The sequence below is a fragment of the Fusarium oxysporum genome, chromosome X (assembly GCF_013085055.1).
Source record: "Fusarium oxysporum Fo47 chromosome X, complete sequence".
Classification (NCBI taxonomy): Eukaryota; Fungi; Ascomycota; class Sordariomycetes; order Hypocreales; family Nectriaceae; genus Fusarium; species Fusarium oxysporum.
The window spans coordinates 1,534,646-1,558,386 of record NC_072849.1 but is presented as its reverse complement, the minus strand read 5'-3'; the positions used below and the strand labels follow the sequence as shown (position 1 = coordinate 1,558,386).

The window sequence follows — 23,741 nt, the reverse complement described above, 5'->3', positions numbered from 1 at the left end:
GACCGCTACCTCGGTTGCTCGGTTACTCTTTGGATCAACTGTTCAGCTCTACAAAACGATGAATTGAAGACTGGTGACGACTCAATTGACTTGTAGCTAGTCATTGTTCGCCACTTGAACTGCACCATTGCAGAGCTAACCATATCTAGCTCCTTGCACTAACAATTTCTTCTGTGCTACAAGACCCGTTGTGCAGAGTGTCTCACCGGAACTGCTCCACGAAGCTCACCGAGCCTATGCCGAGCTAGGGCAACCTAGTCGTAGATCATGTCGGCGAAAAAGCTTCAGCTGCTGGGTCCGTTTCTCCTTTATGTCGCGCTTTAAGGTCGAGATATCCATTATTAATTAAGTACGTTATGCTAGTGATCGTTTCTATAACTCTAGGCCTTCCAATTTCTATAATCTCCATGCCACGTTTTGTGGCGTAGTTCGCTATGCTTGGCAGGCAGAGAATGTCACCGAAATGCCGTCTCCATCTTTTAACCCCCCGTCAGCCCTAGTGAATCAGGGATACGAGTAAGGATCCTTAAGGTGCCGCGTTGAGGACTGTGAGCTGGCATCATCCTCGTCGTGCTTAGGCATGACTGTTACATGCGTCTGTGTGACCTTTGTGATGCCCGCTGGCTGGGGTCTGTTTTCGCTGTCGGTTATCTGGCCGCCTGCGTCAATGCGCACTTCCAAGTTTCTCCCCGTAGACGAAAACATGGCGCCCTTTCCTGTGCCACCTGTGCGATTGGAGTTACCCGACTTTTTGTTCGTGACGGCGGCTCTGACTTTGGAGCGCAGATCGGTACCGTCGGGGTATGAGCTGTGCTCTCCGGTCGCACGAACAACTCGCACGATGAGTGCGGAAATGTTCATCTCAATGTGAAGCTTGAGCATGTAGACAAGAGGGTGGAATTGCACGTAACTATGCGAGTCAGTCATTGAGGTCTAGCATCAACCATTTGGAGCGGCGACTCACATGAAACCGTTGCCGATGGACATGCTACCAATGAGAATGACGTCCAAACTCATGGATATAACAATCATGATAAGATTGTATCGCATCAGAGGCTTGTACTTGGTAAGGCCATTGGCGATAAGCTTGATACGAATAAGGTAGACGAAGTAGCCGTGAAGTGTTGCGTCGATGACCAGGAAGAGACCCTTCTCAATGCGATCCCAGATGTAGTTGATATCATGGTAACGCTGGGAGATTTGCAGCTGAGAAGGAATCCAAATGCAAAAGACACTGATGTTGATGAGGCCAAGGATAACGGCAGTTATCCATCGAATCTTGATGGCGTTTCGTCTGTCGACCATAAGAAGAGAAATTCGGTTGATGATGATTCCGCAAATGCATTGAATTTGGACAACCCAGGCGCACACTAAAAGACCAGTCAGTTTCGTGTTCGCAAAACGTTCGAAGCATGTATCGTACGGAGAACAAAGTAGATCCAGAAGCTAAGAATTACTGGTCAGTTTTGTTGTCTACCAATTTGAGGGGACGGGCGACAACATACCTGGGAGCAATGTAACCACGAATAAAACACCACGATAAGACTCCAATCAACATCGACGCCAACCATTCGGCCCAAATCATCCAGACGTAGGCCTTAGCCCGTCCTGTGCGCTTCCATTGATCCCATGTCTGCCTTCCCGCCTTCTGGCCCGCGAAGATTCCAACAGCGAGAGTAAAGCCCCAGATGATACTGGCGACCAATTGATCGGTAGTGCTAGGCTTCACGAATACGTAATGATCCGGTATTAGGAATCCCGCCATTGTGAGTGCTGAATCCAATCGTCAAATGGTGACTGAAACAAAGAGAAACAAGCAAACAGCCAAGAAAGACAAGCAGACAGGGTTGCGACAGGAACACGGTCTTTAAGCAAGGAAAAAGAATGGCAAATCCTTGCCAAGCCCCCCGAAGTAGATCGGAATCTTGCATGATGGGCTTTCTTAGAGGTTCCAGAAGCCCCGGCAGTCTGGTGAATAGACCGAGATGGTGAATCCATAGATCTACCAGATGAGCAAATGAGAAGTGCGCGCAGTGGCGGACCGCCGTTTGCTAGTCTTTTTTGGTGAAGATGGCGTATAAGATTATTCCGTGCTAATGGATAGGGGCTCGTCTTTGTATGGCTAACCGCCTGTTCCGCGTGGGCAGCACGTGGATGCTCGAGTCATTACGGCGGGCTTAGTTTGGGTTTCGGTCTTGCTAGTAGGGGGGTTCTTTGCCGTGCTAAGTTGGACGAGGGCTGTGAAAAGCGTTGAGACTGGTAATTTCTTTGGATGTTTGATGTCATTTGCTTTGGTTACGAGGTGGAGCTTGGTAATTGAGCTGACAGAGAAGATGTTGACTCTGAGGGGAATGCGAGTATACATCAGATTCTGATGCCTCTGTTACAGTTCCGCATCAGATTGAACCTAATTGATTGTGAATATTTTCGGGCAAAAGGCCAAGAGATATCTTGCAGTAGTGATTACTCCATGAATCGTAGGTTTGAAGCTCAGCATTGCAATTCGCCAATCTCCCGAGAGGCTGGATGTCCCAGAGATGGATCTGAGTAGATCATGCCTCATCTGGCTAGTCGTCGCCACCAATCGACCATCCCTGGAGGATGACCTGCTTAAAGTAGACAAGTCTGTCTGTGCTCAGGCTGGAGACTGACTGACTCGATCTTGTTGAGGCAAACCTCTGGCTCTGCCTCTTGAGACTACCGTACCGGGACGGCACTCTGCCTGTCCAAGTCGCGTGGCAAAATGAAGCTAATTGATGAAGATTCTGTTAATTTCATCAATCATGTCCCCGCTCGGGATGTGGAATTTCCGTGACTTCAGAGCAAACAATCGCTAGCTCAGGGACAATTGCCTTGCTCGACGACATCCATGCGACCCCGCATTAATCTTTGGTCGCCACGCCGACGATCGAGCCCACGCAAGATGCAGGGTAGATCGGAAAATTCAGAAGCGTCGCCAGCAGAAGAGCCTTTTCGTATTGATAGCCTTATCAGATCAATCGATAATCCTTCTACAAGGTTGGGAAAGTATGTTATCGGTGCTTTTTTATCTTTCATGTTGAAAAGCATGATCATCCATGGAGGGCATTGGCTTTTGTGTTGAATTAGCTTGCATCGACTGTAAAAATTTAGACTCAAATCGTGTTTCAATAACCAGCAATTGTCACCGTTCCCTCCATCGAAGCTTCTTTCAACCATTCGATCTGTGATGACTTTCTATCTTTCCCTGATTGTTTCATCATTGCAATTAGCTACGTGAATGTAGTCATTTATGCACCTGCATCATGGCTTGGTCAGCCTGCATCAGCGATTGTTAGCTCTATGAGGCTGGTGCAGAATTGGAACGGCCTGTGCTGAGCTTGCGCGGAGCCTACACGACACCAACATTCACGACGCGCCACTACCGTAGCCTCGGCGGCATCAACTCACGAAATAGATCTTGGGGATCAATCGCTGTCTATGTGGCTTTGTGTCACTGTGCGTAAAATTGATGAAGAGGAACATCTGTAAAAGCGGAAGTATCGTCGTCTCTCAAGTCTGATGCGTTATTTTCCATCACCCGCTACTCAAGATTCGACGCCCATCAGTCTCGCGCCAAATGGAACAACCCTTCACTTACTCACCACTCCCGTCAAACGGATGGTTCAGACTGCTGAGTATCCTCCCGTCGCATGATGAGACATCCGACATCTCATGCGAGCTGCATCATCACGAGCTATCTACCTGCCCTCAGTATGAAGCCATCTCATACACATGGGGCAACGAAGACGCAAGGGAGCGACTGCTGGTAAACGGCACTGTTTTTAAAGTGCGGCCCAATTTGCATGCAGCTCTCAGGGCATTTCGACAGCCTCATGAGGCAAAACTCATCTGGGTCGACGCCGTCTGTATCAATCAGCAAGATCAAGGGGAGAGGAATCGCCAAGTCCTGCAGATGAACCAAATTTACTCGCAAGCTCAAGTTGTCGACGTCTGGCTTGGAACTGCAAACACAACCTCTGACGCTGGTGTTGCTTTCCTGACGACCTTTTATACACTTGTCTACCATGGCACAAACTATCAACAGTCTCCATCGCGGGATGCACGCACGGCCTCGATTTATCCAGATTCTACGCCCTTTCACGAGTTTTATGCGCCCATTCTAAAACTTCTTGATGAACCACGACTACTGACGGTATTTAATCATGCTGTAGCATTTCTTGCCAACAGCTGGTGGAGAAGAATATGGACTTTGCAAGAAAGTGTCCTTTGCCCCAACGTAATCTGCTGGTCTGGTTCAAAAACGTTTCCTTTCGAATATCTCCTAGGCTTGTCCCATTTCTTATATCACCTAGTGAATCATGATGCCTACAAAGGTGCACTGGCCCACAGAGACATGACTCTAGGTGCCTTGATGCTCGTCGAGTATCTGCGCAAAGACATGGTTGCTCATAGGGGAATCGGATTGACAATGGCGCTCTACTCGACTTGGAACCGCGCGTCCTCGGATCCGAGAGACAAAGTCATTGGCTTGTTGGGTATCATAGAGCCTCGCGATAGTCTCAAGCCAGAATACTCATGGCCAGTCGAGAAGGTGTATAGAGTTGCGATGAGAGCCGCGCTTGTCGAAGATGGCAACCTCAACTGCCTTGGCCTGATCTCCGAGAAGAAGGAGTCTCGAAATAAAAACCTGGCTTCTTGGGTCCCTGACTTTGAACTTCACTCCGAGCCATTCAAAGACTACATAACTTCGCTGTCCAAAGTCCTCAACAAATGGTCGATTTACAAGACTTTTATGAACCCAGAAAGGTCTCCTCCAGACATAACAACAGACGAGGATGACAGTGTTTTAATACTCAAAGGCTTTTGTCTTGATTCTGTCTCCATTGTCGGAACTCAAGCACCGGGCCCTAATTTTGAGAATGTAGGCGAGACAAGCCCTGAGCACTGGAGGAGCTCGATGAGAGACACATTAAATCATTGGAGATCCTTACTCCCACCTAAGGATAGTTATGTAACAGGTGAAACTCAGGCTATGGCTTTCTGGAGAACAGTTCTGGTTGACTTGAACCAAGGCCGTCTAGCCTCAACGAAAGGCGGCAGGCCCAAACGGCTTGACAAGAATGATCTGCAGGATCTGTTGCAACTTGAAACCCCAGAGGGAATGGAAAGCTTGCTAAGCACATGGGAGTCATGCCTTCGGCCTATATACCGACAACTTCGATTGATTGAGCAATTCAACCGGCGTTTCTTCAGGACAGAAAAGGGTTATATGGGACTAGGTCCGCCAGATATCCAACCCGGTGACGCTATCTGCCTCCTGCTGGGAGGATGCGTGGCTTATGCGTTGAGGAGGAGTGCGCATGAGACCTGGATCTACGTTGGCGAATGGTACGTGCCACACTTCTGTCCTATTTCGATCTCAGCTACTAAAGTGTTGTAGCTACATACATGGGATCATGGACGGAGAGGCCGCTGTTAAAGCAACCGAAGATAAGACCGACTTCGCCGAGTATCGTATTGTCTAATAAGTGGGAAATCTGCCGTATAGCGTCCCTTTTATCCTAAACAATGAGAGGATTTAGGTACGTTTATTATGACTCAGTGGACCTCAAGACTAGGTAATCTTGGTATCGTAGTCTAAGAATAGAATTTTAATTCATTTATGGGGCGTGTTAATAACATGATAGCCTGAATCCTCGCTTCCGCCGGGTGTCTGTCGGCCCTCTCAGTGCCTCGCAAAGTTCAAGCAGACCGTCACCTCAGGAGCGGTGGCTGCCTCAATTCTCCCCGAGAACCCCTGCTACGTACATCATCTTCGATATAGGGCTTGGACTCTGGCGGTGTGGGCTTGGGTAAAATCTTGCGATAGCGCTTCATGACGGAAGAGTTGTCGCAGGTACTCTTTTGGGAGATAACGCGCGTCTATGCTATACTTAACCAAGATTTAGCAAAAATACCGCCTTCTGAGAATTAAATTCCACATACATTGTCTTGTTTAGTTCCAAAGGACTATGCGGTGCCGAGATTTGAATTGTGGTATGAGCTTTGAACTCCAAACTTGTAACTGGGCGCCTTGTCTTGTGGAATTTCCCAGCAATCCGATCGTGTCTGATCAAGGACTGAGTGGATACACGTCGCAGTCTGACATACAGGTACCACGGGCAATCATACGCGTCTGCGCAGTGGTGTAGAAGGCTTGCGCTCGGGCGGTGTTGAATTGGGGGCGCGGAAGAGAGCCGGGGGGTTTCGCTCGACGAGTTCGGGAGTAGAGAATATGTGATGAAGTTATTCGTGGGCGGATGAGCAAGTATATGAAAGAAGCATGAAATAAATCGATGATGGTGAGCAGATGAAAAGCCTGAAGAGCTTCTGAGATGAAGGGCTCAAGAGTGTTGGAGCTAGATTCGGCACGAATGCACACGGGATGAAAGAGAAGGAGGCTCCAAGATGCTTGTGAGTCTCATTGCATGGCGTTAGGTGAAGGAAAGAAGGAGGAAGAGACGTGAAGTTGAAGGTGCGGTCTCGGCGGGCGAGAGGTGAACTTGCTTGTGTGACTCAGTGGCATCTTTATTAACTTCAGTTATTGCTAGCCTGACGAGCTTCGAGCAAAGCCTGGGAATGGCTGCACCTGCAGAAGAGGAAAAACATCAAGCGGAACCATGTTATTGTTTGTTGTTTTGGAGATTCAACTCGACCCGAACCAAGACAGCCAAGATGGTAAACCGAGCTCCAACAGTACTAACACAAACAGCAGTAGTCCATGATGTCCAATCCACACCGACAATTCCTCCACGCCGAAACCCATTGCTTTCCTGGATAGAGAATGTGATGACAACCAATCCGCTGCTCTCAACCAAATGCGCTTTTGTAGGTAACCATTGTCTGCACTTCGAGGTTAGCCGATAAACAGAAGAGATCGAGGTAAAACTTGCGGATCTGCAGTGATCAGGGCGAGGGGTCTGATACGCCGGAAACTGAGGAGTAAGCTGAGAAAGGTCAGCGTTTCTTGATCGATGGTCAAGTTGCGACGATACGTACAAACCCATTATATGGTTGTTTGTGAAGAGAAGAAGAAAAAAGAAGAAGAAGAGTTGTGACGCAGATTGGGCAACTTGTCTTGAGTCATCGGAAACATCATCAGTCAGGAAAGTGCTAAGCCAGGAGGATGGTGAACACGCCGTCGCCTTCCTCGCCAGGTATCCTTTCCTGAAGTCGGGAGCACCTGCAGTTGGGAACCAGAGACATTCTACACCCTCAAGAGTCAAAATGGAGAGCATGCTCCGGTATACCCAAGGTGACAAGGGCCCTGGGTTGGACATCAACGGATAATGGGGCTCAACATATCTCCGCGAGACAGCACAACAACTACCCAGCCAAAATCGCGATCAGATCGTTGCGAGGAGAGTTCAACCTAAGTGAAAAGCATGAGCGAGAAACCCATAGTCTCATACGTTTAGCTTCGAATATCTAGCCGAGATGCCACAAAATGTACTGCTTAAACAAGTACCCGATACTTAGGCGTTGAAAGCCTCAACATTTCACAGCTACTTCACATTAAAGTCGTGTTAGTACTGTCTTATAAAGTTAATAAGAGAATTATTATATCTAACAAAATTCTCTGGAGCTTCTGTCAACTGGCGTTGCATGGTAAGCTTATTTGTGACGTCACACGTCTTGACCAAGGCAACGCGAAAACTTCACGCTGTAAGCTTGCTTCTGACAACTCTCACACAAGCGTCTGATAGCAATTCAAGGTCTGAAAACATGGCGACATCGAGACCCAAACATATTGAGCCCGAGCATCTAAGATTCGAATTCCTTCTTCGCCATGTTAATGATGAACCTTCGATTGCCGATACACGGTCCCTCACCGAAGCTGTCCGAAGAATCATCCAAACCGCCGTGAATTTTGCGGTAGTTGGTGAATTCGATGGTGCAACTAGGCTTCTGGAAACACTTACGATCAGGGGTATTGATCCATTTCAGTACTCTGATTTTGAATATCCTTTCTTGAAGCCTTGCATGTTTTTCGCCTGGGAAGCAACGTCGTCGTGGCCTTCTTGGGTCCCAGAGGAGGAACGCGCCGAAGGAAAGCTTCAAGAGCTCGAAGCTGAAGGAAGAAAACACTGGCTTGAGAGATTCAGTCAAGAATGGGAAGTCACAGATGAAACTGCCGAAAAGGCTTTAGACATGGCGTATAACGGTTTGACTACGAACCTGCCTGACTACAATGGAACACTCGCCGGACAGGTCATACAGGCAGAAGCCATGGCTGCGAATGGTGACTTCTCATATTCAGCGAGTCCAAACGGACCTATGGCTATTAGATACATGAAGATAGCCATGTGGTGGCGTCAAGGCATTTTCCCATACCCATTTGTTCAACTGTACCGCACCGCTGGTTTGATGATTGCCCTGGATATATATCTGCGCCTGGGTAAAGACGAAAAGGCTCGAGAGTTGTTCATGAAAGTGTGCGATCGTTTTCACACGGAAGAACAAGTTGAACAGCTCGCCTGCTCTCGAGCCGCGTGGAAGCAGATTCTTGCTGTTCCCGAGCGGCCCCTCTTGGACTTTCTCAACATTCACGCAGCCAAGCTCCGGCCAGCCGTCTCTCGTGTCTGTCAAATGGCTAAGAACCGCCTGCAGGGTGGTCCGAGACGTCGATATGCAGGCCAGTCTATCGAGAAGCTGGTCCATATTATCAGCGAGAATACGTTCAAAAATTGCCCCTATGACAGGTTGGATGCTTATCGCCCGCCTGGCAACCTCCGGGATCGACCCCGGAATGCCAATGCTCTGATTCGACGGGGATGTTACGTTACAGGGATACGGACTCTGGAGGAGCGACTAGGCGTGACTCTTCCTGAAGACTACAAAGAGTTCCTCAGCATCACAAATGGTCTTGATTCAATGTGGGATGGCCAGAATCTTGTAGACTACCTGGCTGCTGCCCAGGAAGTCAATTGGCAAGAGATCGACTTCCTCGAAGGCAATGAACTTCCTCTGCTGAATGACGGTGAGCCACTAGCATGGACGAAAAACATCCTGGAATGGCCAAAAGTCGAAAAGCCTCGGTGTATCTGTCTCTCGGGCGATATCAACCACGAAGAAAGGGCTGGCCACTTCTTCCTCATAGGTCAGGATCTTCTTCAGCCAGCTAAAGATTATTTCTTCAAGACATATGAGAAACGGGATGAGGTTCAACGCCGTGAACTTGACCGCCTTGTTGAGGAGACATACGGCAGCATGGAGAATTTCAGAAATCTCGAATGGGGCTTTATTAGTTGGACCGCATGGGATTTTACTGTTTACCCGTACCATGGGCTCCAAGACTTCTTGGAACAGATGGCGGAGGCGTCTTTGCGGCAGGAGAGGCCTTGGCTGAATATGTTTGAGCCGAGATTTAGAAGGACGGCAAACGTGGATGATGCGTAAGTCTGGGAAGTTAATCTTAGCTTCGGACAGGAGTCAACTGCCTTCATCAAACAAACGTGCAAAATACTGGGGCAGATCACCATGGGCTTCTCCGGTATTAGGGCATGATACTTAAATGGCACGCACCCTGCCATACACTGCCACTTTTATGGCGACTTATTCTGCCATCAGCGTACGCGGAATGTAGCCTTGAATCGAGGCCATCCTGGGCTACATCAAGGTTTCCAAATTCGCCGTCGTAGAAACCCTTCTCTAGGATAGTCAAATGTGAAAATGTCTGATACATTCTAACGATGCAGTCGAAGCCTGCTTAGACTTTCTTGTAGATAGTCCATTTTCGTGATACCAGTTTCAAGAATCGTGAGCTAGATATAGGCAGATACGAGTCAGGTCTCCTGATGGCCATACCACTTCTACAGGTTTAGAAACGTAAGTTGGACCGTAGAATGATATGATGAAGGTGGAAGAGTGACAAGTCATCACTTGAGCCAGCTGGTGATTGGGATGCAGCCCTCGCATGGCTCACTGTCACATTGGAGCGCTACCATTTTGCGCAAGCACGTCTTCCAGCCACTTTAATTCATCTTTCAGCTTCACGGGCATCGAATGATGTCCAACTTCACTATTCTTTTCTCTTATCTTTTTTGTCTCCTCTTGACAAACCCCTCATAAACAATTTCTCCCTTGCCCTTGTATGAAATAATCCATAGTACATGTTGTAGCCCAGCTTGGAAATTGTCCTTTTGACCAAGAGATACTATGAGCCTTAATCCTACTGAAATATCTGGCGGAATAAGCCTGAAGGTCACGCCATCGACGCCATCTGATATCACCAACACCGGGGACCAGCGATATATCATCCGTTGAATCAACCTCCCTCAAGAGTCTGGAACAATTTGTGAATGATTTGAATGATGCGACGAGGGCAATATTGGACCATTCCACTCGCCGGTATCCTCAAGTACAAGCACTCATCACCTGCTGGCCCGATGAGCTCAGTGACTGCCAATATATTCTTGAGTCGGCTAGAAGACTCAATGAGGTTTTCAAAAACCCATACCATTTCACGGTCGACGAGAACCCATACGAATTAGCCAAGAGAAAGGCCCACCTGTGTTTTAGTAAGAAAATTACCAAATACTTAACAGAAGATGAACCAGGCTTTACAACACCAGAAAGGCCTGAGGATCCTGCTGAATTATTCAGTCTCTACTATGGTGGCCCGCCCATACGAGACGTCTTTTATGCTTGAATGTGCTGAGTATGAGTTGAAAAATAGAGCAAAAGTACTTACAGGGCTTTTTGAGTGCATTCAAGCCCTTCTTGGCGTTCTCGAATACAAGACAGCTCGTTTTCGTTGATTCAACAGGAGGCATTTTGAGGCCCCCCATTTTGACAAACCCTTGTGGCAATAGCTGAGCTGCAGTTTGCACTTTTCTGGTTGAAAGAAAAGCAGTAAGGAGGCTTTAGGAGCGGGGTAAGAGACTGGGGGCTGACATGTTTCATTATATATTGGTTTTTTGATTGGCCGATCTGCAGACATAAATTATGAGAAGACCAGGCTCCAGGAATCAGGCTCGGTGTGATGGAATCCAAGGCGACCACATATGACGAGTCTGAGTGACACAGAGTAATCGCCGGTCATGGTTACGTCGATCATGTCCTTGGCTTAAACTCATCAGAACATAGCTCTAGAAGTAGAAATGGATTTCAGTACGCTTGAGTTCTATCTCTGAGTATATTGGTAATTTATAGTTTCTAACAGAGGATATGTGATATTATGATGGCAAAGATTCGAGTGCTCGCCAAATAGTTACATTTCTTATCACAGTTAATATAAATAATCTTGCAGTGAATCGAATGTCGATGAAAACTATAAATATCAGATCCATCATTCCTAGAAACTTTCCCATCTCAAACAAACACCTCAGAGATCAAGAAATCTCTTTCAAACACAAGCCATATAATCATTTAGCATAGAGAAACCACGTTTGGCGCAATAGCGATGTGTATTAAGGTCCAAAGGAAATATTCCTGCCGAAAGTGCTACCTTCTGCTCAAGGATGAGTGGGAAGACATCCCTTGTGCAAAGGCAAGGGAGAAGGGCGGTGCCATGGGCGCCTGCGGGAAACCAGCGTCTATTGACAGGAAGGAGATAGAATCCATATGTGCTGAGTGCCTCAAGAAGCAGAAGAAGAAGCGAGGTTACTAGGTGCACGAATAGATAAGGATACCCTGGCTTGGCTTCTTCACTAAGCACTTCGTCATCTAGATGCAGCGGTCGGTTAATGTCAATAATCTAGAATTTACTTCTTGACTCCTTTGACTGGTGTATCTCCTGTGTCGTGAATAGCGTTTGGTACAGCCCTCTCAACAGACTCAGGAACCTTCTCTTGGACCTTCTTGGGCAATATTGACTCCTATCCATCATTTTTGGCATGCGTCTTATTGGTGGATTGACCGTGGTTGGAGCCGGTAGGGTGACTCTGGGCATTGCTAGTCTCTTGTCTCCAACGAGATTGAGATGGGCACACAGAGTCTGGAAGGCTCTCCTCAACTCCTTTCGGGACAGCGTCTTGCACGCTTTTGGGAACCTTCGAGGGGCCGGTCGCATGCGATCTGTCTTCATCTACTTGACTTCATTCAATCTGTCTGAATGCAGGCATAGTAGAGAATCGCTTAAGTGCCAGTGACTGGACATAGACAAGGTTGAGGATAGATCGAGGGCGGCGCATTTTTGTTAATGTAAACTACTTGATTTAATGGTGAGCAACGTATAAACGAAGAAATTAGAATTACGACAAACCACTGTGTTATTCACTGGTTAAAAGCCTTCAACGTTATGATTTATCTGTAATTCATTATTCCTAGATTATGTCATGAATGTCATATCTCATCAACACAATACGCTACGTCTTGACTCAAGCGCGTAATCATCACGTCGCACAGCATCACAACAAGACATAAAAATACAACACGGTGAATGTAAAACACGTCATTAGTTCCGGCCAATACTATAGGTGTCTGGCTTCGAATCCAAATAGAAGCGCCAAAACAATGATATTGTCCTAGAACTGCGCCTATGCTACCGGTTTTGGTTGACCCAAAATCACGTCAATAACCTTATGGTCGTCATATGTTGCGACAGTTCGCTCACACAACGTAGCGACGCGCTCCTTGCTTTGCAGACCATCCGGGCAGATCAGCCAGATAACATTAGTCATGAATGATCTCTTATACTCGATCATAACCTCAGGGTCATTATGTCGGTCAAACCTGGGACCTCCAAGTCTATGAAGTGTCTCAAGGTAGTGGTCCAAGACCTCCATTTCGTGAGCCCTACGATCCTCCACGCTGAGCATGGCCGTCATGTGATACACGACATCGTGAAAGCATGAACCAAAGTGGAAAGCAGACCAGTCTAGGAAGCCGATACGGTTGTCAGCTGTGAAGTAGATGTTTCCGATATGAGTATCTCCATGCAACAGGGTTCGGAAACGTGGGTTTCGCTCAGCGTAGTAACGATCTAAGGCTTCGTTACATCGAGCCCCGTCCATCAGATACTCCGGAAGCTGGGGGTGGCCGGGTCTTCTAACCACTTCGTCCCACGATCTGCACATGAATGTCATGGCAGGATCGTAGTTGTTCCAGATCCCTGTAGATGTGTGAGACGCTGGTACCGGAATTATTCACAAAGGTTCTTACATGGATGGTCCTCCTGACTCTGGCCCCAGTACTGAGCATGGAGACCTGCCAGCTGCTCAACACCATTCTTGACCTTGTCAACCGAGTATGAAGCAACTTCAGCTGGAAAGGTGCAACCTTCGCTGAGAAGATCGTTCATGATTGAAATTCCCTGCTTCTCGTCTGTTCCACTCCACCAGCCTTTTGGAAAGATCATATGGCTCACGTTTGGGGCAACCTTGGAGAAAAACTCTGCTTCTCGTTGAGCCAGACTGACGGTCCATGGCTGAGCTTCGATCATCTTGGGATCAAACACTCCTTTAACACAGATTTTGGCTGGTCTTTCTTCCTCGGTTGCATTTTCGTAGGTGAGTGTGTAGAACAGTTTACTTGCGGTTCCCCAGATGTTGCGCGTATTCTCCACTGATTCGATCTTATGGCCGAGTTTGGCACTGAACCACTGGGGAGTCAGATCAGAGGGGAGGGTGGGGAGTTGCTCGGTGGTTGATTCAGACATAATTGCGAGTGTTTCTAGTTCCTTACACATTCACTGGCGTTTTCGTATGGGTGCTGGTTTATAATGATAGTTGGCATCTAACAAACACTACTCTATCCTCATTTATCCGGGTATTCAGCCAAGAGAGGGGTGTCAGCATTGATTACGTACATGCATCCGACTTTTACCAAGTGCTTATTGACGAGTGAGTTATTATTGCCCTGCCAGAGCAATAGATGGGAAAATTATCTTGCCAAGAAGCTTGACTGAATAGGTGTCCTGAACACGATTAGACCGTCTGGGAATGGAAGTTGGAGACTGCAATAAAACAACTCAACCTTGTTACGGAAGATGCTAAGCTCACCGATAACTTCGGTGTTGTACCAATAAGTGGCTTTCCTAGGCTTGGGTCTTTTGCAGAGTGGCATCAGGAGTGGATTGCAAGCGAGCTGCGACCCATGACGAGCCAAGGAGATTCACTACGTACCCAATGAAGTGATAGCTACTGAAAAGCTCAGATTTACCAACGTCTCAAGTGCACCAGTTAAAAGGGCGACTATTTTTAGTGAGTCAAATGTTCAGAAAAGAAATTCCGCTGCAGCATTATACTCCGGCGACAGTGACAAGGGGATGCGACTCGGAGCTCAAGATGCGGTTTCAGATCGGTTGATCTTATCGTAGATATATGAAACGATCGAAACAGTGAAAATGGACTAGCATAGATAGTAAAATTCTTAATTAGGAAACGGAGTGATTCAAATTCAGATATGATATCAATTCAAAGATGAAACTAACTAACGAGTGAATATTAAAGCCTTGCTATAAGAAAAGTTTGGTTGCGACGCACGGAGGTAGCGAATGGAAAACGACAGTATATGCCAGTAGTAGTGTATAACATTTTTATGTTCCTTTATGCAATTTAGAAGTCTAGTTATGCTGCGCTGAAATGCTTGAATCAATGATCTTCGACATCCTCATCCCGTCCTGGGTACATGATGTCTTGGGAAATGACAGCCCTAACGTGGCTGTAGAAAATGAAAGCGAAAGCAGAGAGAATGAAGATGCTCATTCCAGTGGCGAACCATCCGATGGCCTTGCTGCCAAGGGATCTCGCGATAGAGATAGTAGCGAGAGTAAAACCAGTGTTGGGGAAAACCATAGCCCACCATCCGAGATGAAAGTACTTAGGGGGAGACTGAATAACGGCAACGGCGGCGATACCAAACCACCACAAACTCAAAGCCCAAAGAAAAATGGCACTCATGGTAGCCATCAGTCGAACCATTCCGACATTGATAAATGTTCCATCTTGGATGAAGTCGATGTCTTCGGGCAGACCTTCAGCCATTCCTATCAAAGCTAGGGCAGTGAATGCAGGTGGTCCAACGCACATGAAAAGACCTGGACGATGTTCTCTGTTAGGCAGGCCTGCTTGCATCAGACGTCCAATCATATGAGCATACATCATGACGGCAACGCTGAGTCCAAGACCCTGGCAGGTTAGTCCTGCAACAATGATAGGTACAGCAGCAACATGAGGCTGAGTCTCGGCGATGACGGACGCGATGGTACCCGAAAGCATGATAGGGAAGATGGGTAAGATCCAAGTGGGCATCATAGTAGTAAGAGAAAAGCTATGAGCTGCAAAGACATAGCTGTACTGTCCTATAGATAGGATCAGGGTGACGACAAGGTAGCCCCAGAAGGTTGCCTGGACAGCCCAGACCAGGTTTGAGTTGTCCTTCGGTATCGCATACCTATCGGTACTGGTAATGATGGTGGCTACAGATAAGAAAAATGTAGGCAAGAAGAAACCTTCTCGTGGATGTGTCATGGACTTGGCAAATGTTCCCGGGTGAAGGAAGAACCGTGATACCATCGCCGTTGTCACGCAGGTAAATATTATGAGGTTGATGATATAAATAACCAGGCCAATAGTCTTGAGACCTGGAAATTGGTTTGGTTGAGCGAAGAAGAGAAGTGATAGACCGCCAGTACTCATGGGCAAGGTATACCAAGCCCAAGTAAAGTGCTTCATGCGTTGACGCAAGCCAAGTTTAGGTCGGTTCGGGTCGTAAATGTCGAAGGAAGGATGTTGGTTTGCATCCTTGATATGCGTCGGTGTTGATGTGCCGGACTCGATATCGGTTGAGGCTCCGGACATAAGGTCTGATGGTGAGTTTGGTCGATGCGACTCATGATGGCTGCGTTGGGTAGATAAGTTGTCGAGGTTGTAACTATCGCGATCCATATTGGGATCATGCATCCTCATATCGTGATGCGCCATGGTAATGCAGAAATATTTTGTGTAAACTGAGATGATAAGGAGAGGTCGAAGAAAAATCGAAGAGAGTTCCACTAATATATGTAGTCACCAGACTCCTACGTGAGAGTTCCAGACTATAGTCGAGGCGTTCTGCTGTTGATACAGCCAGGAAGGCAGATGTTCAGGGGCTTGGCACGAGGTATAAATATTCGCCAACGGCGATAAGAGCCCAAGCACTATCGCCATCGTGTCGGCACTTTTGCAAATTTCATTACGAATCTCACATGCCTGCTCTTTACTGGATACCAGATCTTCATTACACGTTTCTTGGACATGACACGCAAACTAGACTAATTTTAGTGACGGGCGCGACAACGGGTAACGCCTGAGCCGCACCGCGTTGCAAGGCCGCTGGCCAACGAAGTCTCGTGTATAAGATATGAGACCCAAAACATTGGGATAGCTCCTGAGCTCTCCCTTGTTGTATATCAGTGCGATCGTCTTGAAGATCAACGGTGAGCCAATAGATATGCCCTGCACGTCCCGCTTTGGTCGTCGTACTCGTCACCTGACTCGTACCAATGCTAATGAGGCTTAAGCTTACCTTGTCGGTGGAGAATTTGGAATGAGAGTCGCTGGATCCCATTGGGTGTAGATATCGAACACTTGGACGTGGACAGGGAGTGTAGATTGCGGCCTAAATTAGTATTGAAGGGTTTGAGGTCGCGTTTGAAGATCGTCCTCAAACTTGTTTCGATAGGGGGCTGTGGTATTGGTTGCGGCTCTTACGGATCGTGTTCACCTGCGATCTGTCGCGTTTCATTTCGTATGCGAGATAAGTAAACTGCCGTCTTGGTCAACAGATCGTCATAAATGATGGCATTTGTTGTTGTCGATGGTGGCTTGGAGACACGGCAGAGGCGCTGAACATCCCTGCAATGCCACGTCGCAAGCGGCTCAAAATTCCAAGACTTTTAAGCCACGCTGGGCATTCTTTTGAGTTTCGGGCGTACCGGGCAGATCAATAGAATATTCCACGGACATAAAACCTCTTTCACATACTGCAAGCATATTGAAAACTCCATGGAGCCGGCGATAAACAGCCCCGGCTCGCGTTAATTGGGAACTGTACCGGGTTTCACGTCCCGCGTTCAGGCCTTCCCCAGGCTCCAGTCGGTCTCCAGTCGGTCTCCAGTATCTCTCTATATTTAAGTTTAAATAAATAGAGGCCCGCGGACTGTATTCAGCAGGTGCTTGGGCGCTTCGGAGTCGCCATGTATCAAATTGAAGTTCTCCACCGAACATCAACATGAAGTGTTTCGCAACAACGGAAAAGTCCGGAACTTTTGCACCAAGACCACGTTTCTGCCTTGCTATTTGTAGTGCTGTTTCGACTTGTTTGATCGCCAAGACCACGATTTGTTTGACCGTGAATCCACCAATCATACCGGAAGCGTCATAAAATTTTGGCCTGTGATAAAACAATATCTTATAAATAGCAGAGAAATTATCATTTTCACAAGACAATAAGTATTTAATGGCTCTGGTCATCACCATGAACCGTCACACTATCCAGTAGCGTCAAAATCGACCTCTTCACCCTGGCCATTTTTGGCGGCACACTCTTTCGCTATGGCCGCCATCTTCAGGACAGCAGTGCTATCAGCGAACTCTATAACCCGGCTTATCTTCGTACCATCACCAGTAAGATAGAAAACCCAAGAAAATTCTAGGTGCAGAATCTCGCCATGATGGTAGATCATGTCTCCACTGCTCTCAACTGCCGCGCACCGGGCCTCAACGTCGATCGTCAAGTGCTTTGACACGGTATTGTGAACGCCGCCAAGAGAAAGATCGTCGGCGTAGAGCTTCTCGTAGACATCATTGGGTATGAGAAACTCTTCCGGGAGGCCGAGCGCTTTGCAAAGTGATGCGGGAAGAAGTTGGCGAGTGCAGTCTGAAGTCACATCGCGGTTGATGACTGACGGGTCCTTGGCTTTTCTGCCGTCTTCGTAGCTCGCGAGGAAGCTAATCACCGTAGTTTCGATTTGCTTCCTAAGGTCTGAGTTGGCAGACATTTTAATGATAAGGTTCTGTGGACTCTAGTCAATGCACAAGCGGTGAAAAGTAGAATGTCAAGTCAGAAAGAAGACAGAATCCAGTTGATGTTGCCCAGATATATTATTTCTGGTTGCTCACATAAGCTGACGACGATGGTGGTCAGATGAAGTTGGATCCTACTTCAGCAACATTTTCCGGGCCGCGCGGTTACTTGCTTGCAAAGGGAAAAGACAGCAGTCATGAGTAAAGACCTTAACCTTGGCTAGGGTTGTGATGATGGAAAGGTATTTTCTGGAGGATGTGTCTTTGCTCGTGTTGCTGAGTGTCTATAACTAGCAAAACAAGATATACCAATAGCATTAGTTTCTTATCCGCTGCTATATCCTTTAATTACATATATTTAAGAAAAAAGAATTATTTGATGCCAGATCTTGGTACTTTGTAATACCGCAACTCTTGTTTAATTAATCCTTTGAATCTTCAGGTCTCGGGTACCGGGTAATGCGACTCTTGGGGACGCCAACCCCTCCGTATGCTGAGTCATCCTAGTAAATCACTTCTTGTCAGTTTGAGGACTGTTATGTGTTCGCGCAACCTTCTCAGAAACATCTCCTTTAGGGTTAGTAGAGATTGTATGTTCATGATGCTGGACACGAATGATCGTGAATAACCGTTGTCCTGTCATTATGTTCCACAAAAACAGTCCCGTGATGCAAGAAATGGTAGCTTCGCCAAACCAACAAACCATCATAAATATTATTAATCTTGTCTGTGATGAGTTGACGATTTGTATCCTTGGCCATGCTGAGACTTATCAGCTTTCCTAGAGTTGGAATCTCCAGACATGCCCTCGATCCCATGAAACTGGATCTAAATGACTGAAGATGATTCAGGTGCTGTTTGGATGAAATAGCAAATATAGTGCGTCTTAAGGGACCTGTTCTCTGATTCACATAGTCTCGTCAGATATATAATGGCTGAAAGGTCTAATCGAACTCAGATCCTTCGTTTTTCGTAAAATATATGCACGTCTAATAACGGAAGAGACAAATCAGACAAATCCAATTCTGCCAGAAGAGTCAAGTAGATAATCACCAACTAATTCCAATATCATTCTCGTCATGGGCGCCTTCAACCCAAACAATGTTCCCACGTGGACGCACTATATCTCCAAACACCTGATCATCACCCAGGAGACGTTTCTAGATGGTATTGAATGGATTTACGGGAAAAAGGCTGATGGGACACCGAACTACGGATGGGAAGGCGAGGGAGACAAGATGAAGGTTACAGTCTTCACAGAGGAACCGAAGGACTTGAAGGAGATGTTGCAGACCATCGGACAGATTGATAAAGGCTAAGTCTCCTATTCAATTCATTTCGGGATACGTTATGTTGTTCGCAAATGAACTAAGAGTCATGCTTCAGTCAAGAAGGCCAGATTTAGTCAAGAAGTTACCCTGGCAAGAATAGCACTGGATAGAAATCGACCTCTGCTACGAGAAGAGCTTACTCAATGAAGTGTTTTATTTTTAGTGGAAAACTCATTTCTGGATCATGTTAGCTACACTGTACAGGACAAGATTAAAGAAATTTGAGAGACTATTGTATACATGAAAGTCCAGGTATGACTGGTCTGCTTGAAACCGGCTAACAACGCCCGGTATCTACCATCGAGGGATCTTCTCTGAAAAGTCTGGCTGAAACCTCTTCATATACGTAGTATCATCACGCTTCTTCAACCCACAGTCCAGGTACTGTTGATGAAGCTTTGCCAACCTCTCTCTGTCTAGCTCGACGCCTAGACCTGGCACTGTCGGCACGACAACACCGCCATCCTTCCACTTCAATGCGCCGTCAACAACAACGTCTTCATCTCGGCGCTTCCAAGGCCAGTGAGTGTCGCAAGCATAATCCAGATTTGGTGTTGCGGAGGCAAGATGCGTCATGGCGGCGAGTGAGATACCCAAGTGACTGTTTGAGTGCATCGAAAGGCGCAGACCCCAAGTTGCACAGATGGATGCTAGTGTTTGTGACTTTCGAAGGCCTCCCCAGAAGTGATGATCAGATAAGATGACTTGTACAGCATTTTGGAGAATTGACGGTGGGAGATGGTCGAAAGAAACAACTGCCATGTTGGTAGCCAGGGGCATCGATGCCTCTTTGGCAACAGCAGCCATTCCCTCGATCTCACCAGCCGGATCTTCCAAGTACTCAACAATACCATCAAGCTCTTTTGCGACCCACTTTGAAGTCTCAACAGTCCAAGCCGCGTTTGGATCAAGTCTCAACGGCAAATCGGGAAAAGCTTCATGTAGAGCTTTGATCGCGGCAACTTCCTCTGCAGGGGGGAAGACGCCTCCCTTGAGCTTGATTGCTTTGAAGCCATACTCGTCAATGATCTTTTTGGCTTGCTTCACCACTCCTTGAGGGTCTAGCGCAGGGCCGTATTCGTCATCTTCGTGACCAGGGTGTCCGCCCCATTTGTAGAAGAGATAGGCTGAGTATTGGACTTGGTCTCTCACGCGTCCGCCTAGAAGGTCACTAACGGATATACCAGCTAGTTTGCCCTGTAAGTCAAGACATGCGACTTCGAACGGTGAGAAGACCTTGTCAGCGACTGAGGCAGTAGTCACCATGCCTCCCATGCCATCTCCGCCAGTATTGGTGTCGGTCTTGAGTGACTCAACGCATTTTTGGTAGATAATGTTTGTGCTGTAAATAGAAAGACCCTTAATCTTATCCGCTGCTTTTTGCAAGCGGTCTAGATGTGCCGAATCTCCATATGATTCACCGAGACCGTATGAGTCTTCTGTGATGATCTCGATAATGCTGCGCAAAGCGTATGGCTCATGTACACCCACGCTGTTTAGCAGGGGCATATCATGGAAGGCCACAGGGGTGATGACAATGTCTTTGATGATGCTTCGTTGAGCCATGATTGTGATCTAGTGTGTATTTTGCGATTGTTGAGTCTACTGATTGGAACTGCATTGTTTGAGTGGTGGACTATTTATCCCGGGATTGTGCATGGCTGAGCTGTCATTTCATTGTTGTTTGCGGGGTAAGCATCATTTCCTTTGAGTAACCATCACGGGTATCACGCATGATTACTTGGTGTAGTACTCCATGGGAGTTGTTTCCATATCCGTATCTAGAGGAAAAAGCACATCGGACATGTTTCCTTGAAAGATTGATGTGGCTGGTCACAGATCCGTCGCGGATAACCACTTGATTGGGTGCTTTTCCGTACGTCAACAGATCCGTCGATCCCCCAGGAGATGGCATTGGGGGTGCTATTTTCCGTACAATGAGACCATCAGAATTCCTACCCCGCACTTGGCAAACAAGGAGACTCCGCTTTGGATGTCGCCAAGTCTGGGGTTACACTGGCTTTCGTCTGGGGAAATGGGGGGCATCCGCTTGAGCTAATCTACGCAATGACCTCCTTCGCTTTTCCAGATCGTTGTCTCGACTATAATACCCAGCCTGGTTCAGCACTTCCAAGGCTCGGTCATTCAGCATCACAACTCCCGAGCTTCAAGTTCAAGAGCAGCAACAAGTTCATCATGGCTCCTCGAAGTTCAATCTCCAAAAGCGACGTTGAGGTCGGCGACCAGAAGCCGGACCATCTCGAAAACACCTCCGAGGCCATCGAGATTGCCGGTTTCCGCGTCTTTGGTTTGGACCCTGACGATGCCGACTTCTACAATAGTTACACCGAGGAGCAGAAGAAGAAGGTCTTCCGCAAGGTTGATGTTCGACTTGTGCCAATGCTTGCGCTGCTGTATCTGATCTGCCACATCGACCGTGCCAACATTGGTAATGCGAAGATTGAGGGAATGGTCGAAGATTTGGGCATGACAGGTGTGTTTTCTTTGTATTCTGGCTAAAACCTCTTTTAACCTCTTGGCCTTATCACAGGCGTTCAGTACAACACCATTCTGTCTATCTGTAAGTTACACCAACCTCGCCGATTGGCTCACTGTCAGCTAACTTGGAATAAGTTTTCGTACCTTACGTCCTTCTTGAAGTCCCTAGCAACATTCTTCTCAAGAAGTTCAAGCGTCCATCGATGTATCTTGGTATCCTCTGTGTCTGCTGGGGTATTGTCATGACTTGCACTGGACTGGTACAAAACTTTGGTGGCCTCATGGCCACTCGTGTTCTTCTTGGTATCTTTGAGTAAGTCCATATCTGTTGACTCTTAATCTCGTCTTGAAGACTGGGACTGACATAGCAACTCAGGGCTGGTTTCTTCCCAGGTGCTATCTACCTGTGCAGGTAAGCTTAACAAACGGATGTCCACACAGCGAAGATCCTCTAACAATATCATAGTTACTGGTATCTTCCCAAGGATCTCAGCGTTCGCATCAGTTATTTTTACTGCGCCAGTGCCTTATCTGGTGCCTTCTCTGGTCTCCTTGCAGCTGGCATTGCTGAGATGGACGGTGTCGCTGGTCTCGAGGGTTGGAGATGGATCTTCCTTCTCGAAGGCATGGCTACAGTCGTTCTCGGTGTTGCCTGCTTCTTCCTACTAATCGACACTCCTGCTCTGTCTACACGATGGTTGAACCCCGAGGAGATCCGCTTCCTCGAGCTCTCCATGTTCATCAAGCAAGGTGGAGGCTTCCAGGAAGAGACAACCGTCCGCTGGAAGGATATCAGAATGGTGCTTACAAACTGGAGAGTCTACGTTCAGGCTTACTTCCTCTTGTGCCAGTCTGCTCTTTCTTATGGTATGTTCAAAAGGCACTGTTTGGGTTGTGTGATTTGACTAACTGGCTTCAGGTACCAAGTTCACCCTGCCAAGCATTACCAAAGCGATGGGATTCAGCAACACAAACGCTCAGCTCACTTCAGCTCCTCCTTACGTCGCTGCTGCAATTTCTGCAATTGTTTTCGCCAAGATCTCTGACCGATTCTTCTGGCGTATGCCATTCGTCGCCATCCCCATGGTGATCGTCACAGTCGCCTATTCGATCATGATTTCTCTCAACGGTCAACTCGAAGCTAAGAAGGGAGTGGCCTACTTCGCCGTTGTTCTTGCTGTTATCGGTATTTATCCCATCCAAGCCGCCGCTGCCTCGTGGAACGCCAACAACATCGCCCCCTCGTCACGACGAGCTATCGGTATCGCTCTGATGAACTGTGTCGGCAATGTCGGTGGCATCGTCGGCAGTTTCATGTATCTTGAGAAAGAGAAGCCCAAGTATTACACTGGATTCGGTTTGTCGCTTGCTTTTGGAGGTACTGGTCTGATCGTTGCTTTTCTCTTGGAGTGGAGCTACAAGATTGCCAACGCCCGCAAGGCAAAGATTGCCGAGGAAGCCAAGAGGAAGTACACTGAGGAGGAGCTGTTTGATATGGGAGACAGGTCGCCGCTGTTCAAGCATGTGCTCTAGACTTAGGACTGCTTGGATGGACTGTTGGGTGGATACGGAGTACTAGTGATGGCGGTTAGAGTCACTCGCATTTTGTGAGCGTTTCAACGCCAGTGGCGGGAAATATAGTTGGATTATGGTATTATGAAGAATATACATGAGTATTATACCCAGTTCAAGATGACGAAGCGAGCCTCCCAAGTGTCACGTGCCTGCCATGCCCAAACCGCGATGCAACAATATAGTCAAACACTCTTAACCATCGAGGGCACATACACCATTCCGGCAGACGCAAACGCCAGGAAGAACGCATAGATCTAAATTGGCTAGACAACTGTCAGGGCCACTACATGCAACCTGATCGACACAGATACCCTGCTGACAAGCAGCGCCAGCTGAACACCCGGCATTTGACTGACAGAGTTGCAGG

The 23,741-nt window shown here is 47.4% G+C and overlaps 9 protein-coding genes across 9 annotated transcripts; 4 read left to right on the top strand and 5 right to left on the bottom strand.

Annotated features, from left to right (window-relative positions):
• Positions 1–313: 313 nt before the first annotated feature.
• On the bottom strand, positions 314–1,982 carry FOBCDRAFT_323711 (uncharacterized protein). Its single transcript, XM_031191511.3, has 4 exons — positions 1,506–1,982; positions 1,424–1,446; positions 965–1,370; positions 314–910 (listed from the first exon to the last, which is right to left on the bottom strand). Exons 1-4 carry the CDS (start codon positions 1,763–1,765, stop codon positions 505–507), a joined length of 1,095 nt encoding a protein of 364 aa, XP_031032742.2. The 5' UTR covers positions 1,766–1,982; the 3' UTR covers positions 314–504.
• Positions 1,983–3,598: 1,616 nt separating this feature from the next.
• FOBCDRAFT_323710 (heterokaryon incompatibility protein-domain-containing protein) lies at positions 3,599–5,507 on the top strand (the record flags this gene model as incomplete). The annotated part of the gene is made up of 2 exons (XM_031191508.2): positions 3,599–5,370; positions 5,423–5,507. 2 exons carry the CDS (start codon positions 3,599–3,601, stop codon positions 5,505–5,507), a joined length of 1,857 nt encoding a protein of 618 aa, XP_031032739.2.
• A 2,239-nt stretch (positions 5,508–7,746) lies between these two features.
• On the top strand, positions 7,747–9,420 carry FOBCDRAFT_145992 (uncharacterized protein; the record flags this gene model as incomplete). Its single annotated transcript, XM_031191507.2, has 1 exon — positions 7,747–9,420. The coding sequence occupies one exon, from the start codon at positions 7,747–7,749 to the stop codon at positions 9,418–9,420; it is 1,674 nt and encodes a 557-aa protein (XP_031032738.2).
• Positions 9,421–12,500: 3,080 nt separating this feature from the next.
• On the bottom strand, positions 12,501–13,621 carry FOBCDRAFT_207486 (kinase-like domain-containing protein; the record flags this gene model as incomplete). The annotated part of the gene is made up of 2 exons (XM_031191506.3): positions 12,501–13,075; positions 13,126–13,621. The coding sequence occupies 2 exons, from the start codon at positions 13,619–13,621 to the stop codon at positions 12,501–12,503; spliced, it is 1,071 nt and encodes a 356-aa protein (XP_031032737.3).
• Positions 13,622–14,555: 934 nt separating this feature from the next.
• On the bottom strand, positions 14,556–15,887 carry FOBCDRAFT_207485 (voltage-dependent anion channel-domain-containing protein; the record flags this gene model as incomplete). Its single annotated transcript, XM_031191505.2, has 1 exon — positions 14,556–15,887. The coding sequence occupies one exon, from the start codon at positions 15,885–15,887 to the stop codon at positions 14,556–14,558; it is 1,332 nt and encodes a 443-aa protein (XP_031032736.2).
• A 1,547-nt stretch (positions 15,888–17,434) lies between these two features.
• FOBCDRAFT_280394 (uncharacterized protein) lies at positions 17,435–17,944 on the bottom strand (the record flags this gene model as incomplete). Its single annotated transcript, XM_031191504.2, has 1 exon — positions 17,435–17,944. The coding sequence occupies one exon, from the start codon at positions 17,942–17,944 to the stop codon at positions 17,435–17,437; it is 510 nt and encodes a 169-aa protein (XP_031032735.2).
• Positions 17,945–19,048: 1,104 nt separating this feature from the next.
• Positions 19,049–19,288, top strand: FOBCDRAFT_280393 (uncharacterized protein; the record flags this gene model as incomplete). Its single annotated transcript, XM_059611579.1, has 2 exons — positions 19,049–19,072; positions 19,121–19,288. The coding sequence occupies 2 exons, from the start codon at positions 19,049–19,051 to the stop codon at positions 19,286–19,288; spliced, it is 192 nt and encodes a 63-aa protein (XP_059466017.1).
• Positions 19,289–19,594: 306 nt separating this feature from the next.
• Positions 19,595–20,866, bottom strand: FOBCDRAFT_191047 (enolase C-terminal domain-like protein; the record flags this gene model as incomplete). The annotated part of the gene is made up of 1 exon (XM_031191502.2): positions 19,595–20,866. One exon carries the CDS (start codon positions 20,864–20,866, stop codon positions 19,595–19,597), a length of 1,272 nt encoding a protein of 423 aa, XP_031032733.2.
• A 544-nt stretch (positions 20,867–21,410) lies between these two features.
• Positions 21,411–23,480, top strand: FOBCDRAFT_169509 (major facilitator superfamily domain-containing protein). The gene is made up of 6 exons (XM_031191501.3): positions 21,411–21,794; positions 21,852–21,881; positions 21,935–22,112; positions 22,176–22,211; positions 22,266–22,666; positions 22,719–23,480. The coding sequence occupies exons 1-6, from the start codon at positions 21,497–21,499 to the stop codon at positions 23,330–23,332; spliced, it is 1,557 nt and encodes a 518-aa protein (XP_031032732.2). The 5' UTR covers positions 21,411–21,496; the 3' UTR covers positions 23,333–23,480.
• The last annotated feature ends 261 nt before the right edge of the window (positions 23,481–23,741 follow it).

Excerpts from the sequence above, each read along its gene's own strand:
- FOBCDRAFT_323711 (XM_031191511.3), bottom strand. The coding sequence starts at position 1,765 with ATGGCGGGATTCCTAATACCGGATCATTACGTATTCGTGAAGCCTAGC. Across the intron at positions 1,447-1,505 it reads CGTGGTTACATTGCTCCCAG|CTTCTGGATCTACTTTGTTC; the intron begins GTATGTTGTCGC and ends AGTAATTCTTAG. Across the intron at positions 1,371-1,423 it reads CTGGATCTACTTTGTTCTCC|TGTGCGCCTGGGTTGTCCAA; the intron begins GTACGATACATG and ends CTGGTCTTTTAG.
- FOBCDRAFT_169509 (XM_031191501.3), top strand. The coding sequence starts at position 21,497 with ATGGCTCCTCGAAGTTCAATCTCCAAAAGCGACGTTGAGGTCGGCGAC. Across the intron at positions 22,212-22,265 it reads GGTGCTATCTACCTGTGCAG|TTACTGGTATCTTCCCAAGG; the intron begins GTAAGCTTAACA and ends ACAATATCATAG. Across the intron at positions 22,667-22,718 it reads CCAGTCTGCTCTTTCTTATG|GTACCAAGTTCACCCTGCCA; the intron begins GTATGTTCAAAA and ends AACTGGCTTCAG.